General features: G+C 39.7%; 1 protein-coding gene and 1 long non-coding RNA gene across 5 annotated transcripts in view; one reads left to right on the top strand and one right to left on the bottom strand.

Annotated features, from left to right (window-relative positions):
* The window catches only part of LOC134739156 (uncharacterized), a 77,249-nt gene extending 69,073 nt beyond the window's left edge, over positions 1-8,176 (bottom strand). Inside the window, exon 1 of the long non-coding RNA XR_010125678.1 lies at positions 7,989-8,176. This is a non-coding gene — a long non-coding RNA (uncharacterized LOC134739156). The remainder of the gene's footprint in view (positions 1-7,988) is intronic.
* The window catches only part of NEPRO (nucleolus and neural progenitor protein), a 15,719-nt gene continuing 3,939 nt past the window's right edge, over positions 7,122-18,901 (top strand). For 3 of the 4 annotated variants that reach the window (XM_054481270.2, XM_063661631.1, XM_054481272.2), the window contains exons 1-7: positions 7,122-8,153; positions 10,092-10,246; positions 13,680-13,759; positions 14,299-14,430; positions 14,891-14,968; positions 16,288-16,649; positions 16,988-17,049. In XM_054481270.2, the coding sequence (XP_054337245.1) occupies positions 8,051-8,153; positions 10,092-10,246; positions 13,680-13,759; positions 14,299-14,430; positions 14,891-14,968; positions 16,288-16,649; positions 16,988-17,049 (972 nt within the window). In that variant the 5' untranslated portion in view covers positions 7,122-8,050. Of the gene's footprint in view, positions 8,154-10,091; positions 10,247-13,679; positions 13,764-14,298; positions 14,431-14,890; positions 14,969-16,287; positions 16,650-16,987; positions 17,050-18,901 lie in introns of those variants that run through there. The other variant, XM_054481271.2, reaches the window with a different exon arrangement.

Raw genomic sequence — 18,901 nt, 5'->3', positions numbered from 1 at the left:
ACAAGTCTCCTCAGACACAGGAAGGCAGACTGCTCCAAGATTCTCAGCTTTTCCCGAGTTCAACTAATTCCGAGGCTCAGAGTCCTTCTTCCTACCAATCAATGCTCTAACTTTCACAGATGAGATTTGTGAGTCTATGAATTCAATTTAGGTTGTAATTCTGCAACCCACAGAACTGAATTTTGGGTCAAGGTCAGCTATGAAACTATAAGAAATAACTGATTATTTTAGGGCCACTATAGACGCTCCCTGATTCTCTGTGACTTGAGCTGTGTTAAATACCTAAGTGTGTCACTTTCTGTAGGCTTTCCAGTGCACTCAGAAGCATCACTGCTACTGTAACAGACATGGAGTCAGCGGGCTCCAGAGGGCACTTCCTCACAGTCAGCTTCAGGTGACTAAGTACGATGCTGCAGCACACCAAGGATTTCTAATACCCAATTTCCCCATCACTACTGTGTTTAAAGCTAAGGACATGGCCAAACCAACCACAGAATTTCATTTAGAGGGGCCATTTCCTGGGACCACTTCTGGTTCCAAAAATCATATCAGTCAGAGTCCATTAGTAAAACAGAATAATACCATGTTATATATTTTATCAGAAAGAATTTTCTTTTTCAAGATGGAGTTTCACTCTTGTTGCCCAGGCTGGAGTGCAAGGGAGCAATCTCGGCTCACTGCAACCTCTGCCTCCCAGGTTCAAGGATTCTCCTGCCTCAGCCTCCCAAGTAGCTGGGATTACAAGCATGCGCCAACACACCTGGCTAATTTTTTTGCATTTTTAGTAGAGAGGGGGTTTCACCATGTGGGTCAGGCTGGTCTCGAACTCCTGGCCTCAAGTGATCCACCCACTTCAGCCTCCCAAAGTGCTGGGATTACAGGCATGAGCCACCGCGCCTGGCCACCAGAAAGAATTTAAGGAATATAAGGAATTGGTTAAATGAATGTTTAAGAACTAAGATGAAAAGATGATACAACACTGAAGTAACACAGAGGTAACTGCTGAAAGCAGTTACAATCCCTGGAACTGGAGAAACCAGGCAAAGAAATTTGGGGTTATCAGAATTTAGATTTTTAGAGGAAGGGACTTACAGATTTGGGACCCAGACCTCTGAGGACAGAACACCATCCCTGTGCTGCTAGTACCTCTGAGGGTAGTTCTGGGCGTGTGTCAGGGACTGGAACCCTGGAACACTGAAAAAGAGTCAGGGACTGAAACCAACTGCTATTACCTGGAGTGAAGACAGTGTTGGGCAACACTGCCAGGGACAATGGAGCAGAGAAGAATCTTCTCTCCTGCTCTTGCCTTCAACCTCCCTCTAGTGGCCCATATTGGTATATCTACCAGCTAGCCAAGTAGTTTGCAGAGTCCCAGTCCCAGCATCATGGAGCAAATACAGAAGCATGGGATTAGAGCTGAAAGGCCATAAGTGAATAAGCCAAAAGGTATGTCTCTGAATATATTGTGCATACACATATCATATCATGTGCATGCACACACACAAACATCTTGGTACACAGCATTCTAGCATTAAAAATATTTTTTTTCGCCGGGCGAGGTGGCTCACGCCTGTAATCCCAGCACTTTGGGAGGCCGAGGTGGGGGGATCACCTGAGGTCAGGAGTTTGAGACCAGACTGGCCAACAACGCGAAACCCCGTCTCTACTAAAAACCCAAAAATTAGCCAGCCATGGTGGGCGCCTGTAATCCCAATTACTTGGAAGGCTGAGGCAGGATAATCATTTGTTCCCAGGAAGTGGAGGTTGCAGTGAGCCGAGATAGTGTCACTGCACTCCAGCCTGGGTGACAGAGTGAGACTCTGCCTCAAAAAAAGTAAAATAAATAAAATAAGTAAATAAATAAATAAAAATAATACATAATTTATTCTCATTACAACAGCAATACTTTTTTAAAAATATAAAAAAATAAGCTCATAGAAGAAAAAATACCTATCCTACTGCCAGAAAAATGACCATTGTTATAACCTTCATTTAGATCCTTCTAGACCTTTTCCTCAATGTATGGCTATGTATTTTTTTCAAGGAATGACATACAGTTTTCTGAACTGCTTAAAAAAAACTTAATGTATCATTAATAATTGCTCACATTAATACATATTTATTTACAGCAGCGGGTTTCAAACTGTTCTAGGAAATATCTTGGGCGAGTACCTCAGGAAACGGCCCCTCAAAATTGCCTTAATGGGAGGGCCTTGCATTCCCCCATACATCCTTAACCACTGCAATCTTGCTTTTATATATTTGTTTTACATAGTAGGTTTCTATATAAGATTTCGTGGAGAATAAAAAATTCCACTGCCAAACTATTAGAAAGTAATTGAATTATTGTGAGGATACAATGTCACTTTCCTTTTTTATGATTACAACAAAGGATAACTTTGCACCTAAATTTTTTGTGTGAAGACCTAGTAACACCAGACACCATGCTTTTTACTCTTTGTCTATTTGATAGAAGCTAAAAATTATTTTAATTTGTATTTCATGAATTACTAATGAGATGGCCAAGGTTTTACATTTAATGGTCATTTGTGCCTGTGACAGCCTTTTTTTTTTTGCAGTCTAGAGATTTGTTTACAGTAGGGCCCTAAAACCTTACTTCTAATATACATAGCCTGTGCTTTTTCCATGTCCCCTGATTCAAGGAAGCTCGGATTTCAACATCCATTGCTCATCCAGAACACCATCTCCCTGCCCTCCTCCACTCTTGGTAATGATCTCAAATCCTCCTCCACTGAGAAGCCAGAAGCTGTCCATCACTCCATCCCAAATAGATCCATATCTATACTATCTTTATTTTTCTTCCTGGCTCAGATAATAAAAGGTTTTGATAGTTAAGTCAACTCCTTTACTTCAGCACTTGATTCCATCCCTGCTTGTCTCTTCTGGTTCCTAGGATGGTGTCTGGCAAAAAACTGATGCTCAGAAACTTTGTTGAATGAGTAATGGGTCTTTCTCCATCAATTCTCTCCTATTTTTTTTATATCCAGCTTCTTTCACACTTTGAATTCTTCCCTTTAGCCTACATATATGTTTGATCAAGTCATTTTCCATCTGTGATGGTCAGCTTTATGTGTCAACTTGGCTAGGCTGTAGTACCCAGTTATTCAATCAAATATTAGCTTAGGTGTTGCTGTGAAGGTATTCTGTAGAAGTGATTAATGTCTACAGCCAGTTGATTTTATGTAAAGGGGATTATTCTGGGTAATGTGGGTGAGCCTGATCCAATCAGTTGAAAGGCCTAAAGAATAGAATTTAGGTTTTCCTGAAGATGTGAAGAAGGAAGAAATTCCACCTGTGGACTTCTTCTTCAGCTTCTGCCTGAGAGTTTCCAGCCTTATGAATTTCAGACTTTCCTATATGACCCCTACAATGGTATAAGTCAATTTATTTCTGTAAATCCCTTTACATATTCTACTGTTTCTCTTTGGCTGGTGGAATCCTGACTGGTACACTATCCTTAAAATCAGAACAAAACAAAACAATACTCTTCTTGATCCTGCATCTCTCTGTCACCAATAAACTCCATTTTCCCTCCTATCTAAGCTACTAAAAATATTGTTTTATATTCACTGTCTCTACTTCATCCCTTTGCAATCACTTTTGAGCTATAGTCCCATTTATTCAACTGGTGAACTGCACATTTTCTCGTGGATAGCCATGGACAATCTCAAACTCAGTATATCGAAAGTTATCTTATTACCCTTGCCACCTACCTAAATCTATTCTTCTTCTGAATGTCATATTTCAAACTTCAGGTAAAAATCTGGAAGTCATTTGTATTAGTCCATTCTCACATTATTATAAAGAACTACCTGAGATTGGGTAATTTATAAATAAAAGAAGTTTAATTGACTCACAGTTCTGCAGGCAGTACAGGAAGCACAACTGGGGAAGCCTCAGGAAACTTACAATCATGGAGGAAGGTGAAGGGGAAGCAGGCACATCTTACATGGCCAGAGAAGGAGAGCGAGCGAGCAAAGAGGGAGGTGCTACACACTTTTAAACAACCAGATGTCCTGAGAACTCACTATCATGAGAACAGCAAGGGCGATTTCTGCCCCCACTATCCAATTGCATCCCACAAGGCCCCTCCTCCAACACTGGGGGTTATAATTCGACATGAGATTTGGGTAGGGACACAGACCCAAACCATATCATCATTCTAGACATGTAAATATGTAAATAGGTTGAGCATCTTTAAACTGAAAATCCAAAATCTGAAGTGCTCCAAAATGCCAAACTTTTTGAGTACTGACATGATGATGTGAGTTACCCTGAACACATTAATTTTCACTGTATTAATGGTATATCTTTTTTTTTTACTATTAAGCACATATGTGTGAATAAGTAGAAGAAAATGGTTGCTTAACAGCAGCATATAGGCTAGGTGCAGTGGCTCACACCTGTAATCCCAGCACTTTGGGAGGCCAAGGTGGGTGGATCACAAGGTCAGCAGATCGAGACTATCCTGGCTAACATGGTGAAACCCCGTCTCTCCTAAAAATACAAAAAAAATTAGCCAGGCGTGGTGGTGGGCACCTGTAGTCCCAGCTACTCGGGAGGCTGAGACAGGAGAATGGTGTGAACTTGTGAGGCGGAGCTTGCAGTGAGCCGGGATCGCGCCACTGCACTCCAGCCTGGGCAACAGAGTGAGAGTCTATCTCAAAAAACAAACAAACAAACAAACAAACAAAAAAACAGTAGCATATAAATTCAGAGTCAGGAATGATGTTGACACCAAACAACCACAGATTGTCCACATGGGTGATTGAGATGTACACAAACTTTGTTTCATGCACAAAATTACTAAAAATATTCTATAAAAGTTTCTTCAGGCCATGTGTTTAAGGTAGATATGAAACATAAATAAATTTCATGTTTATACTTGGGTCCCATACCCAAGATATCTCATGTATAGTTGCAAGTATTCCAAAATCTTAAAAAAATTGGAACTCTGAAACAATTTTGGTCCCAAGCATTTCAGATAAGGGATACTCTCAACCCATGCTAGACATCTAAATAAGTCATACTATCTATATCCAGTAGAAATGCTTGAAGGTTTGGGTCTTCATTATTTCTGGCCTTAGCTTTTGTAATAGAACAGATGGGCCTGGTCTCCTTACTTCCAACCTCTTCCCTCCCAAATCTGTTCTCCAGAGTGCTCTTCTTCTGAGGCAAGGTGACAAAAATTGCTCTGCCTAAGACTCAGTGAGTGACTCCTTTATCACCTATAGCAAAGATACATCAACCTAGACTATCATCACAAAGACCTTTTCAAAACAGCCCCACTCAGAACTAATGAGTAAGAATTTTCAAGCGGGACCTGAAAATCTCTATTTTTAAGTTATCCAGGCAATTTTGATAATCAGCCAGGTTTCTGAACTACTGGTCTTCAGGTAAAAAGCCAAATTCTTCCCATGATCTGACTGACACCACTATTCCCAGCTCCATCCCTCAGCACAAATCATGTCCCAGCAGTACCAACTCAGGACTAGTGATTCTTCAAACCCATGCTCCTTAAAACCTCTCTGTAGGAATATCCTTTTTCCTTTAACTGCCTGGGGAGTTCCTATTCATCCTTCAAAAGACTCTATTCAAGCATCATCCAACCTCGTATACAGCCAATAAATACCTACTGAGGCCCTACTACATGCCAGGCTCTGAACTAAGCATTGAGATAGAAAGACCAGTTAGCTATGTCAGTGGTAGTTCTTGCTTTCAGTAGGTTCATATGCCATTGGAGAAATAGACATGAAAGTAAACAAAGAAATACAATACAGTGAGGTAAATTCTGTGAGAGAGGCTGTGGTAGGCTGAATAAAGATCCCTCCACCTCCCACCCAAAGATGTTCACATGCTAATTTCCATAATCTGTAAATATGTTACCTTGCACTGAGCAGGGATTTTGTAGCTATATAACCTTGAGATTTCAGCTGCTTGAGATTTCAGCACCCCAGCATTTTTTTTTTCTTTTGTGCATGAAATAATGAAAATTTTGTTCAGGCCCTGGCTTGCTTGTACATGTTAACCACTCGCTTTTTTGCCCAGTATTCCTTGTTCCCACAATGTAATTATAAACTGCTGATGTACTGTTTCTTTGTCAAGCAGAAGGAGATAACTTCAGGGCCATAAGAATAGTTTACAGAAGGAATGAATTCCTTGAAGGACATTGCAACCAGCTGCCATATACATACGGCTGCACAAGGTGTTATCTGAAACGGAAGAAACACAGACTTTTCCCTTGGATTCCTTGAAACTCCCTCTCCATTACTCTCTAGCTTCATAAAAACTCCCTGATTCTTTTTTGTTACTGTGGATCTGAGAGATCTTGCTCTCTTGCCCTCTCACTTTAGTCAAATCGAATAAATATTTCTCTATCTCCAAGCACCAGTATCTCAATATTTGGCATCAGCTGCCCATCGGGTACATGAGCCTGAATTTGGAGTTCTAAAACAGATGCGATTAAGTTAAAGATTCTGAGATGGAGTGACTATCCTGATTATCTTGATGGGCTCAATGTAATCACAAGGGTGTTTTTAAGAGGGAGGCAGGCAGGAGGGTGAAAGAGAGAGAGGAAGAGGAGGAGACTGAAAAATGTCATGCTGACAATGAAGGTGGAGGATAGTGAAATGAGCCGAGGAATGAAGGCAGCCTCTAGAAGCTGGAAAAGGAAAGGAAATGAATTCTTCTCTAGAGATTCCGGAAGGAACCAGCCCTGCCAACTTCAGTCCAATGAAATTAATCTTGGACTTCTGACCTCCAGAAATGTAAAATAACTTCTACTTATTTCAAGCCATTAAGTTTCTGGTAATTTGTTACAGCAGCAATAGAAAACTAATGCACAGGCCAACATAGGGCACTGTGGTAATACATTAAAGGGGAATCTGTATCAAGTTATGGAGTGAGGATGGGGTGTTTAGGAAGAATTACCCAAAGTGACGACCCCAGAGCTGAGGAAAAGAGATTGTGTTTCCAAAGATGACCCAGGTAGAGTAAGTAGATGATGTGTAAAGGCGCACAGAAAGAGCATGGAAAGTGTTTCAATAAAGTAAGACTGCTTGCATGAAATAGTAGTAATAACATCAACAATATTAACTACGGTAAATGTTTATTGTTTGTATGCCAGGAGTGCCTTGGCATCTTACAAGTCTGTGAGATTGATACTATTATTATCATCTTCATTTTACCCACAGGGATACTAAGGTCTGGAGGAGGAGGTAAGTAAATTTCCTGAGATCACCGAGCTAGTAAACAGCAAAGCTAGAACTAGAACCTTGGCAGTCTGTTTCCAAAACTCAGTTTTTCTAATACGTTACTGTGGGAGTCTTAAGAACTTAAGGGGGCATTAGCATGGCTGAGGATAAATGAATTATTAGAAAGATATTAATGAGGTAAGGATCACTAGAGCTTGGAATATGATCTTGTCTTGGAGACTGACAAAAGTGGGAATGACAGGTGTCTTCCAAGTTTCTTTGATGTGATCTCGGTTTTGCTGTGGTTCAAGACATAAAGGAGCCTTCCTTTACCACTCAAAGCAAATCACTGCTTCTTCGCTACAAATTCCACACCTTGCATAAACCTCTTCATTTCATTTCTTCCTTTTTCCCCTAATGTCTGAGGCAGAGTTGGGGGTACACAATTCTGGGCCTCATTTTCCATATTTGTAAAATGCCTAGAAGTATTTAATAGTTCCGAACTTGGTTGTGCTTCCGAATCCCCTGCTCTAAGTTTAAACAAAACGCAGATTCCTCACCCCATTCTCAGAGATTCTGTTGGTTAGTATTGGGATGGGGCTTTTTTTCCCCCATGATTCTACGCGGCCACGTGTTGGTAACCAGCGTACAGATGACTGCGTCCTTCCCAGTCCCACGCGTTTACTCGGAAGGCAGCCTCCGGCCCGGCTCCTGGCCCCGCCCGAGCCCCACCCCCTGCTCCCTTTCGGCCCGGACTGGGTCCCATTGCCCCACCTCCGGTCGCTCGACGTGCTCTCGCGTAGCTCCGTCTTTCTTAAGTCACCCCGCCTCGCAAGATGGCTGCGGTGCTGCCGGGCGCGGAGCCGTGGAACCGTGTGAGAATCCCTAGGGCGGGGAACCGCAGCGCAGTGACAGTGCAGAACCCCGGCGCGGCCCTTGGTGAGTGAGGCGCCGGGCGAGGAGGGGGGAACGTTTCCGGGGGAGGCCGCCAGGCCTGGCCGGCGCCGGTGGTACCGGGACTTCCCGGGCCCGGGGGACGCTGGGAAGGGGCGCGGGGCATGTAGGGGTCGAGCGGTCCCAGCACTTTGCTGGTGTAGCTTGTAGGGCCTCTGGCTTCGCATTCCTTCATGGAACCAGCTGTGCTAACGCAGGGCTTGGCTGGAGAGATGAAGGACCAAGGCTTAACCGTGCGCTGAGGGGGCGGAGAGAGGTGGACTCAGCTGGTGCCGGGGAACAGTGCTGCCTGGGAACCCTTGCTCACCCGGGTCTTGGGAGTCTTGTTTACCCTTCCGTCCATTTCCCCTTTCCGTCTTTTTCCTGTCCCCGAGGAGCGGTGGACGTCACCTAAGCACTGGGACTCAAACTACAATCTTTTCGGACCTCTATCTGCTTATCTGTGAAATAGAGCTAGTTCTACTCCTCACAGGGGCGTTGGGAATATCTAATGATGTAATTTAGGAGACAGTGCACTGTAAATGACAGTGTTTTACCACCTAAATGGATGGTATTTGTTAGGGTGAAGGGCATATAGTAGGTAGGAGCCTGGCGCAGGAGACAGGTTGTTTGGGTTTGAATACTAGCTCTACCCTTTGCTGGAGCTTGAGGGAGTCATTGAAACTTTCTGTGCCTCACTGATCTCACTTTCAAGTGGAGATAAAAGTAGTACCTTCCTCATAGGGCTGTTTGGGGGGGATGAAAGAGTTGATAATGTAGAGAAAGCGTTTGGGACACTGCTTGGCATGGTAAATGAACACTCAAATGGAAGCTGTTATGAATGTTAAATACGTAGCTCCGGGGCCCAAGGGAGAGAATACAGTCATGGGTTCTTTGTTTCTGGTGGGGCTGGTAAAGCCCTTTCCTCATCCCTGTTTTCACTAGAGACAAACTAAAAACCATGGCTTTAAGCTGCAAAAAGCCTAAAACAAAACAGAACAGAACAACAAAATAAGGCGGGCTGGACAAGGTTGACTTAGATCATCACATCCCCTTTCCCATATATCCATCCTACACACTTTACAGATTATCCCATCTATCCTTCCTGCACACTTTACAGATTAATATTCCCTCTATTCAAAAATTCTTTAACAACTCCTATTAGGCCTGGGAAATTCACCAACTCGCTACCCATCCCCGAGGCAGCCCATTCTGTCTTCAGATAGTTGTTGGGACAGTAAGAAAATTCTTGTTAGGTAGCAACCAGCCTTTACTTCCATCTAGAATGCTAGTGCTGCCTTTAGAGCCATAAATAACACATGAACTACGTCTTAGGGACTACTACAGATTTTCAGACTAGGAAGCATCTGCTGATGAGCACCCGGGGTTCAGTCAGGCGTTCATCAAATAATACGATTTCCAGTTACTGTGGTGGTTTTTCTTTTCTGAATATGTTTGTGTCTCTCTTAAAGTGATATCCAAACACAGAAGCCTTGATTTTGAAGACTGTGAATTTATTCATTCGTCTTGCTTTTGGGCATAGCAACATGGGGAGTTAGAGAATTATTACACATGTTGTGACATGTGCCCCACCTTCAAGGTGGGGGCTTAAGTGTACACATGAGGCGTAAGTGTACACCAAATGGCTGACAGCAAAGTATTCATATGAAAGATTATTAAACCATGATAAAATGCAATGTAAAGATATAGCTTCTTGTTTAACAGATGTTCTCTTAATGATTTCCTGGACTTTATATCATCTGTTACCATTTTCCAACTTCTCTTATACTTAGAATCCTTACGTTCTTATAGTTGAGACTGATTACATTAGTTTTTGATTCCTTTAAAACAAATAAGGAAAGATGCTTTTTTTCAGTGTGTTTTTAATATAATATACTTAATGTAGAAATACATACTAAATCTTATTAGTTGTCTCTGCTTCAGACCTTTGCATTGCAGGTGTAATTAAAGAATGCCATCTCGTCACACTGTCGCTGAAGAGCCAAACCTTAGATGCAGAAACAGATGTGTTATGTGCAGTACTTTACAGCAACCACAACAGAATGGGCCACCACAAACCCCATTTGGCCCTCAAACAGGTGAGGAAGCCCGGTAGGTGAGACCCAACCTGTTCACTTGAAAATGTAGATCACACTGCCACTTACTATATTGCTATTTATGGAAATCTTGTGGAAATCTCAGAAAATTACTTGTGTTTTATAGGCCTGTAGCCCATAGTTACATGTGCATTTTTCTTTTTTTTCCTGAAAGCATTTCAGCATTTCAAAAAGTAACTTTTGTTAGAAAAAAAGTATGTTTAGATTAATTCTTTCCCAGTCTTGTTTCTAATAGGCAAGTAAACATTTTCTTCATTATATATAATCTATAACAACAGTGCCTTTGCCCAGCTCAAAGATTAAGTGATTTGAGCAAGACAAAATGTTGGACATTAAGAAACAGTTCCCTGGGCATAAACAAAATGCTAAAATTATTTTTAAAAAAACTTGTCTACTTACTATAGGGTACATAATCTAATTGGTGGTATGTTAGAGTAAATGGGTACATAGCAAGTTGTGGTGTAAACTGGTTTCATGTAATGTTTGGAGCTTAAGACAAAATTGGGCCCTCCAGCTCAGGGGCTACACCATAGAGTAGAGCCTCTCTTAAGCTGGCTTCCTGATATGCTAATTCATTCATTCACTTACTTAATTCTGCAAGTATTTTCTAGAAGTTCAGAAGGCTATCCATTGTGTGACAGGGCTACCTTGCAAGTATTTTTGAACTTTCTGTGTGCCAGGCATTCTGCTTAGTGCTGTGTATGGAGGAGTGAAAAAGGTAGACATAGTCTCTAACCTTATAGATGCATGCTTTCTGGTTAGTTTTCTACCCCTAGTACTTAAAGCAAACAGGGTGAAGATTTCATCAAAGAAAGATCTGGGATCATGGTCTTTCCCTAAATTTTCCATTCTAGGGTGGCTTTTATCTTTTTCAGAGTTTTTTTAATCCAAAAGCAAGCTTGCTAACCCTCAAAGTGAATGTATTTCTCCTTCTAGCTTCTGGGTTGTGAATAATCACCCTGTCATAAAAATTTGGCATTCTCTAGTCTCTCTTACGTAGCTCTCCCATCCAGGCAGTCCGTAAGACAAAACTTCCTCTGCATCTGGTCCCCTCTTCAGTTCTGGCTGCCATTTTCCTTTCTTAGACCTTGTCAACTTTTAGTTGTCTTACTATCATAACTGATGTTTCCTCCTTCAGCTTTTCCTAAGTTCTGGCATATTCTAAATATTAAAACTAGGTTAATCATCTGAAAACACAACTTTGATTTTTAGTTGTTCTCCATTGTGTCCTGAGTAAAGACCAAACTTCTTAGTTTGGCTTGCGAGATCTGTGATCTGGCCTCTTCAGTCTTCTTAGTTCAGGCTTCTCTCTTGCGTTCAGATAGATTATATTCCAGCCAACCTGGACTCTTAACAGACCTGCATGCTCACTGTGTTTGTTCCTACTTCTGAGTTTGCTTACCTGGTCCTGTATGTTTAGAATGCCCAGCCTCACCATGTCTGCCTGTTAAAGGCCTTCCTATCCTCTAAGTCCCATTTTAAGCCTTTCTGGCAGTGATAATCTATGTTATAGTAATCTCATTTTAAGTTGTATTTTTCTGATTATTACTGAAGTTGCTTTTTTTTTTTTTAAATTCTTGGCTATTTGGGCCTCCTCTTTGTACTTCTCTTATAGCATTTAATATAGTCTGTGTCATGGTAAAGTTATTTGTGTATATATTTTATATTTTATGTGATCCGTGAAGTAGGAAACGTGTTTTATGCTTATGTTACTGCCGCAGCTGCTATTACCACTTCTACTACTGCCTTACAACTGCTTAATATTTCACAGTTTTCAGAGAACTTTCATGTAAGTACTAAAATCAGCCTGTCTCTAAACATTCCCCTAAATGGAACACAGAAAATAGTTTTGATTCCTGTTCTGTGGAGTACATGTAGGGTATGCTGGGAGATAAAGTGGTATTAGAAACTTCCCTATCTCTAGTTGCTAAAAATCTAGTAGTAAAAATAGGAAGACGTGTAAAATATTTAATTAAATGCTAAAATAAAAACAGACCCTATTTAAAATTGCAATCTTCTCAGCACTCCTTCTCTGCCTTATTTTTCTTCATAGCACTTAACACCACCTGCCATTGATTGACTGCCTTTCTCTCCCAGCTATAATGTAAGCTCCACAAGGGCAATGTATTTTGTCCCTTTTGTTTACCGCTATAATCCAGTTCTTAGAACAGTGTTCAGTCAGCACTCAATAGCATTTTTAATTTTTTTTAAAAAAAAGCTAAGAGCCATGCATTGTGCAAAATGCTGTAGGAATTCTGTAGTCCTCAGGAATAACACAAAGGGCAGCATGGGACTGCATCTAGACAGATACAAAAATTTGGATGGGCATTGATACTGGCAACAAGAGTATCTTGCCAGAGCTGCAAATATACTTCTAGAAATTGAACCAAGGTTATGGATTCTGTTTTAACAACGATTTTCAGAACAATGGAGGGAACAATCCTTAAATTCTTTAGGGTCAGCTCCTATCTTTTTCAGTTTTCAAGTCTGGACACCATCCTTTGAGGGAGGTATTGACAAACCCAGATGGTAAAGCACTTGGAAAACATAGTAAGTGAACTGCGGTTCAAAAGGAAACAAAAGAGAAAAAATCTCGAGTGAGAAGGGAGGAAGAGAGAAGATGCAGGGGAACATAAGAACAAGCTTCATCTACTCAAAGAATATATTTGTTCAGTGATTAAAGCCAATCATTTTCCTCACCTCTGTGGTACTTTATAGACTGTTGAAATTTAGTAGTTAATAATTTGCTATCTTGTTTTAATAGTTTCACTATTAAAAATCATGTTGTCGGCCAGGCGCGGTGGCTCATGCCTGTAATCCCAGCACTTTGGGAGGCCAAGGTGGGCGGATCACAAGATCAGGAGATCGAGACCATCCTGGCTAACATGGTGAAACCCCGTCTCTACTAAAAATAAAAAAATTAGCCGGGCGTGGTGGCGGGCGCCTGTAGTCCCAGCTACTTGGAAGGCTGAGGCAGGAGAATGGCGTGAACCCAGGAGGCGGAGCTTGCAGTGAGCCGAGATCATGGTACTGCACTGCAGCCTGGGCGACAGAGTGAGACTCTGTCTCAAAAAAAAAAAAAAAAAAAAACTTGTTGTCTCAGCAAAATTATAATCTTGAGAATAACCTATACTCGTTTTGGTCCCTTTTATAACATCAAGCTCATTGTGGCATATAGTAATTTCTTAGGAGTCACCTGATTTTAAAAATGTGTTTGGCTGGGTAAATTCCAAATTTTAACTAGAAGCAATTGCTTGCACTTTGGATTTCTCTACCCTGAAAAAAATAAGGTATTCTGTGATATTTAGCATATTTCCATACTTTGAAAATCTAGAACTCTTTGCTTTCCTGGTCATAATCAGTGACCCTGTCTGCATTATATACACATGAATTTGAACTGCTCTTCTTCTTTCAGGTTGAGCAATGTTTAAAGCGTTTGAAAAGCATGAATTTGGAGGGTTCAATTCAAGACATGTTTGAGTTGTTTTCTTCCAAGTAAGTAAGTGGTCCAGTTGCTTTGTGATGTGGTGGGCTGGGAACTCAATGTCTTGTGATCTCCCTTTGGATTTCTCTATGCTTGCTGTTGGAATATAACCAATTATACCTCAGCTGTATAAATTTTGTTTTAATGTGGGGCACCTGGTGTTTGTGGTAATCTTCTGACATTGATCTATGGGAGTGACTGGTGTGACATTGAAATCTGGGTCATGGTAGATTATATTAAAACATCAGTGGGCTGTTATTGTGCATAACTACCTCAAATTGAGCTTAAAGCAAGTCTTCACTTGAAAACTGCTATAGAAATGCTTTATATTTAAAAATGAAAGTAATGGGAGCTTGCACATAGCTGAAAATGTGAAGGGTCGCCCAGGGAGGACATGGAAGCTCTGTGCTTCTTCTGCCATACCTTGCCCTATGCATCTCTTTATTTCAATCCTTTGTCATATCCTTTATAATAAACTGGTAAATGTAAAAAAAAAAAAACAACCTTTTTTTTTAAGTGAAAGTAATGTACTTTTTCTATTTTTTTCAAGTGAAAATCAGCCCTTAACTACCAAAGTGTGTGTTGTCCCCAGTCAGCCAGTGGTGGAGTTGGTGTTGATGAAGGTTTTGGGAGCCTGCAAGTTGTTGCTCCGCTTGTTGGACTGCTGCTGCAAAACTTTTCTGTATCCTTGAATATCTTGAAATATACCTTCTTTTGAATTGGAATTGTTTGGATATTTTTAACAGTATTTTTGTTTGAAAGCTAACACTATGTAGGAGTTATAACCTACAGGAATTCTTAAACTTTTGCTTCTTGGCCTCCTTTTCTCAGGAATTGCCTGATGCGGCCATTGCCAGAGACTGCCTGTCACTGTTCAGCATGTATTATCCTAAGAGCATTGATAGCTAGAAATTCTTGATCTTAGAAACTAAAATTTAAGAGCTAAATTTAATAACGGGAACTCTAGCAGAGTGTTTATTACCATATTTTAAAGTTTTAAATTCTTAAATAGAATGTGTTTTAAGGCTTTAATTCCTTTAAGAAAATTCTCTTTACTTCCAATATATTTCTTCATTCATGATTGTAACTTACAAAATCCACATTACTTTGATTTTGTTTTCTACCTTAAATTGATTTTCCAGTTTGACTGTGAAACATCTAGGTTTGCAAGAGTTCATTATTTTAAACCTTGTGATGGTTGGGCTGGTGAGCAGGTTATGGTACGTACATACCTCTAACATCCTTCATTTCTTTCTCATCTCCTTTCAGCCTAGGTTTCTTAGTAGTTTTCAAACTTATTTTCCTATGGGGTTACGGAAGGTACAGGTATTCTCTTTCTTGGTTTGATCAGAGTTTTTTGGGGGTAGATTGGGAAGCTGAGTGCTGATGGCTGTATCAAAGGAGTAGGCTTTATATCTCAATCCACGAGATCAGCCCAACACTGAACAACTAAAAAAACTGGGAGTGACTGGTGTCACACTGAAATCTGGGTCATGGTAGGTTGTAGTGAAACATCAGCGGGCTTTTACTAAACATTAAAAAAATTAATGCCTATGACTGGGAATTGCAGTAATAAAAAATTGTTGGTAGTAGTCATATTGCAACAGGCCGTTTAAAATGATGCTAATCCTGGGCTGGCTATATCACTTGGTTCTTTCTGTCACTTGGTTTCTAATTTTTAATGGCAATGATAAATGCAATTTTTGACCTTCTTATGTGCTAGACTCTTTTCTTCCATCTCAAACACCACTGCTTTTTTGAGCATATTTAGTTGATGTATGCTGGTAATACTTGCAAACTAAAGAGACATCTCTTCCATGTCTCTCAGTACATATTGTGAAACTGATCTGATGGATAATTAGAATTTGCCCATATCTGTAAGAAGGCCTGTTTTGGGCCATTTCAAACAATTAAGATTATTAGTTCTAATATGAATGTAAGAAAACATTGGATGGAGAAAAGAAAAAAAGTTTCAGTGTTTAGAGATTGAAAACCTTGCTTTGATATCTTAACCTGGATATCTCAAATAGTATTTCCTATTGTTTTATTTTTTATTCTACTTATTCTTAATCAGAGGTAACAATGTTTGATTACTAATCATATTTTAAAATGCTAAACCTTTGATACTCTCTTGTGTAATGAAAATAGCTTTAATTTTTGCTGATTATAATACATGCCTGTTTTAAGAAATTTAAAAAGAAAAATGTGAAGAACCTGAAATTTGCCTAAAGTCTCACCATCTACCACACTTAAGACTTTGATATGCATCCTTTTGTACATTTCTCCATGTAGTACTTTTTGAATATATATATATTTTTCCTGGTAGACTGTCTTACAGTTTTTTGAGTAACATTTTATACTTGGATTTTTCTGTTGGGTTGGACTAATCTGGCTGTCGCAAGTGTGCACTATAGTGTTTTTTATCTGTACTGGAGGACCTTGATAGCCATTTATTTTCAGCTTTCAATCTTGCAGTTTATTATGTAATCTGCAAATTGTAATTACTGGCTAATTAATGAGCTCCTATTTCTTTCTCTAGGGTTCTCTATAAAGGTGTCTTAAAAAGGTTGATTTTGTTATATGAGCCTTTGTTTGGACTGCTTCAAGAGGTCGCTAGGATTCAACCAATGCCTTACTTCAAAGATTTTACCTTTCCTTCTGATATCACTGAATTTTTAGGACAGCCATATTTTGAAGCCTTTAAGAAAAAAATGCCTACAGCTTTTGCAGCTAAAGGAATAAATAAATTGCTAAATAAACTGTTTTTAATAAATGAGCAGTCACCAAGAGCCAGTGAAGAAACCTTACTTGGAATTTCCAAAAAAGCTAAACAAATGAAGATCAATGTACAGAATAATGTGGATCTTGGACAGCCAGTAAAGAACAAGAGAGTCTTCAAAGGTAATTTGCTTTGATACAGCACATACTCTAGTAAAACAAAAAACAAATAAAAAGAAACCTTTTGAAAGTAATAGTCATGCATTGCATAGAAAGAAATTCAACATCTCACATCTTAATTTTGACTCATATTATCTTTAGAGAGGTATGGCAATACCTGTGCTTTCTAAGCTTGAGTACTTTAAGTTATTTGTTTCTGTAGTTGCTTCCTAGTTATTTGCTTGCTTTATTCCTTTATTTTGTGGTAATTTGGCAAGAAATGTCATGTACTTAAGAATTTGTTGTAGATTTGAAAATAGTATGCCTAAGGTTTTGTATCTGCAATTTTTCCACCTCCACAGAAAAGTCATCAGAATTTGATGTGAGGGCTTTCTGCAACCAGCTGAAACACAAAGCTACTCAGGTTTGTCTGGCTTCATTAAATTTAGCTTATGATTTCTGCTAATTTGTAGAGGATGCTTCTTACCAAGGGCAGAGATTGAATCTTTTCATTTTATCCCTAGCTCTAAGCTTAGTGCCGTCTTAGTTGTCAGTGTGTGCTTCTGAATGAATACAGGCAGGGGATTTTTAATACATCTAGTTAATTCACTTAATAGAGTACTTTCAGAAATATTTTAGTAGGAGTTTCTCTAGAATTTTAAAGTAACTGTAAGATCTGTTGTTAAGTATGGATTGTACTACAGCTTAAGAGTATAGGCTTTGCAGTCAGACAGTTGGTTTGAATCCTGGCTTTGGTACTAGCTGTGTGACCTTCTGTGAGTTTCCTGATCTCTCCATACCTCTATTTTGTAATAGTAATATGTGCCTCATAGGGTTGTGCTAGCTTTAATGCATGTAAAGCGTTCGGCAGTCTGGAGTATGGTAAGCATTTAATTGGAGTTAGATGTTATTAGCTACGGTCATTTTGGTCATCATCCTCATCGTTTTGTCATGAAGCTATTCCTTTACTCCTGTTGAGGTTCAAGTTTTAACATGATTGATTAATGTCTAAATTCTGTTTGTTCTGGACCTAACAGCATATAAGTACATCAGCATTACTGTTTTACTCAGTAACTTGACTTTTTTTTTTTAAACCCTGTCTTTGCAAAATGTCTTTACTTCTGGTATTTTTCATGGGTTAGTTTACTTCTTTTATTTAAGAATTCTTAAGCATACTTTCTTGAACTTTAAGGACTCCGGCTTCCATTGATGTTCTGTCCCAATTTATGAATTCAGAGTGAGGAATAATACTTTCTGTGCCAGGTATTGTTCTAAGTGCTTTTATATGCACGAAGTCATGTAATTATATCACAAAAGCTCTGTGAGGTGGGCATGCTTATTACTGTTTTCATATTTCAGATGAGGAAACTGAGGCATAGAAAGGCCAAGAAACTGCCAGGCCACATAATGAATAAATGGTAGAGCTGCGATTTGAATGCAGGCAGTATGGTTTCATAGTCTTTCTTCTTTACCATTCACCAGTCCCCAGAACAGTTGTTCAACTGTATCTCAAGAACTATGGTGCTTTGTGAGCCTTGAAACTTCTGCAGCCTGTGCACCTGTTTGTAGGTGAGCTGGCTTTGAAGTTGGTGGGTCAGCATCCCTCTTACTGAAGACTAACTGCTACTATATTTTTAGCAAATAGCACTAACTTGCTTAGCTTTAAAGCAAACTACTTCTGTTGATCACCAAACATAAACTGTTGACCTGGGTCATTACTTTTATATTTTCTACTTTTTTTTAAAGTTCCTTTTGAGTGTAAGAAATTTGAAAGAAGGTAAGCTTTGAATGAAAGAGCAGATCATCTCATAGGCAGCATATTTTCATAAAGAAATAGTAAACATTAGTAAAATCCAAATGTGACTTGATATAGAAAGAAGGGGTTGAAGAAGTAAAGGTGCCTTGTCAGAAGATGGTTGAAGTAGAATTGGAAGTGTTGCTCAGTTGAGCATTTTTAACAGATATTCAGCAGGCATTAACTGATTAATGGGCTTATTCTGCTGGGCACTCTGCAGGGCCCCATATCTTCCCTGTTTTCAGAAACATTTCTAAATTGAGGAGGTTTGCTCAGGATATGGAAATAAGTGGAAAACAAATCGTGATAATCCGGTGGTGTAGCGAACAGGGGCCTTTCAATGATCCCCCAACCCTCTGCAATTAGGCTTTGACCAATATTTAATTATGTGGGGGTTTTTTGTTGTGTATGTGAGATATGTGTGTTAGAATATTTATGTTAACTTTCCTATGTCAATCTAATTCAGCTGCAGATGGGACCT

The sequence above is a fragment of the Pongo pygmaeus genome, chromosome 2 (assembly GCF_028885625.2).
Source record: "Pongo pygmaeus isolate AG05252 chromosome 2, NHGRI_mPonPyg2-v2.0_pri, whole genome shotgun sequence".
Lineage (NCBI taxonomy): Eukaryota > Metazoa > Chordata > Mammalia > Primates > Hominidae > Pongo > Pongo pygmaeus.
Note: the sequence above shows the minus strand (reverse complement) of the source record. Positions and strands in the feature narration are given on the sequence as shown.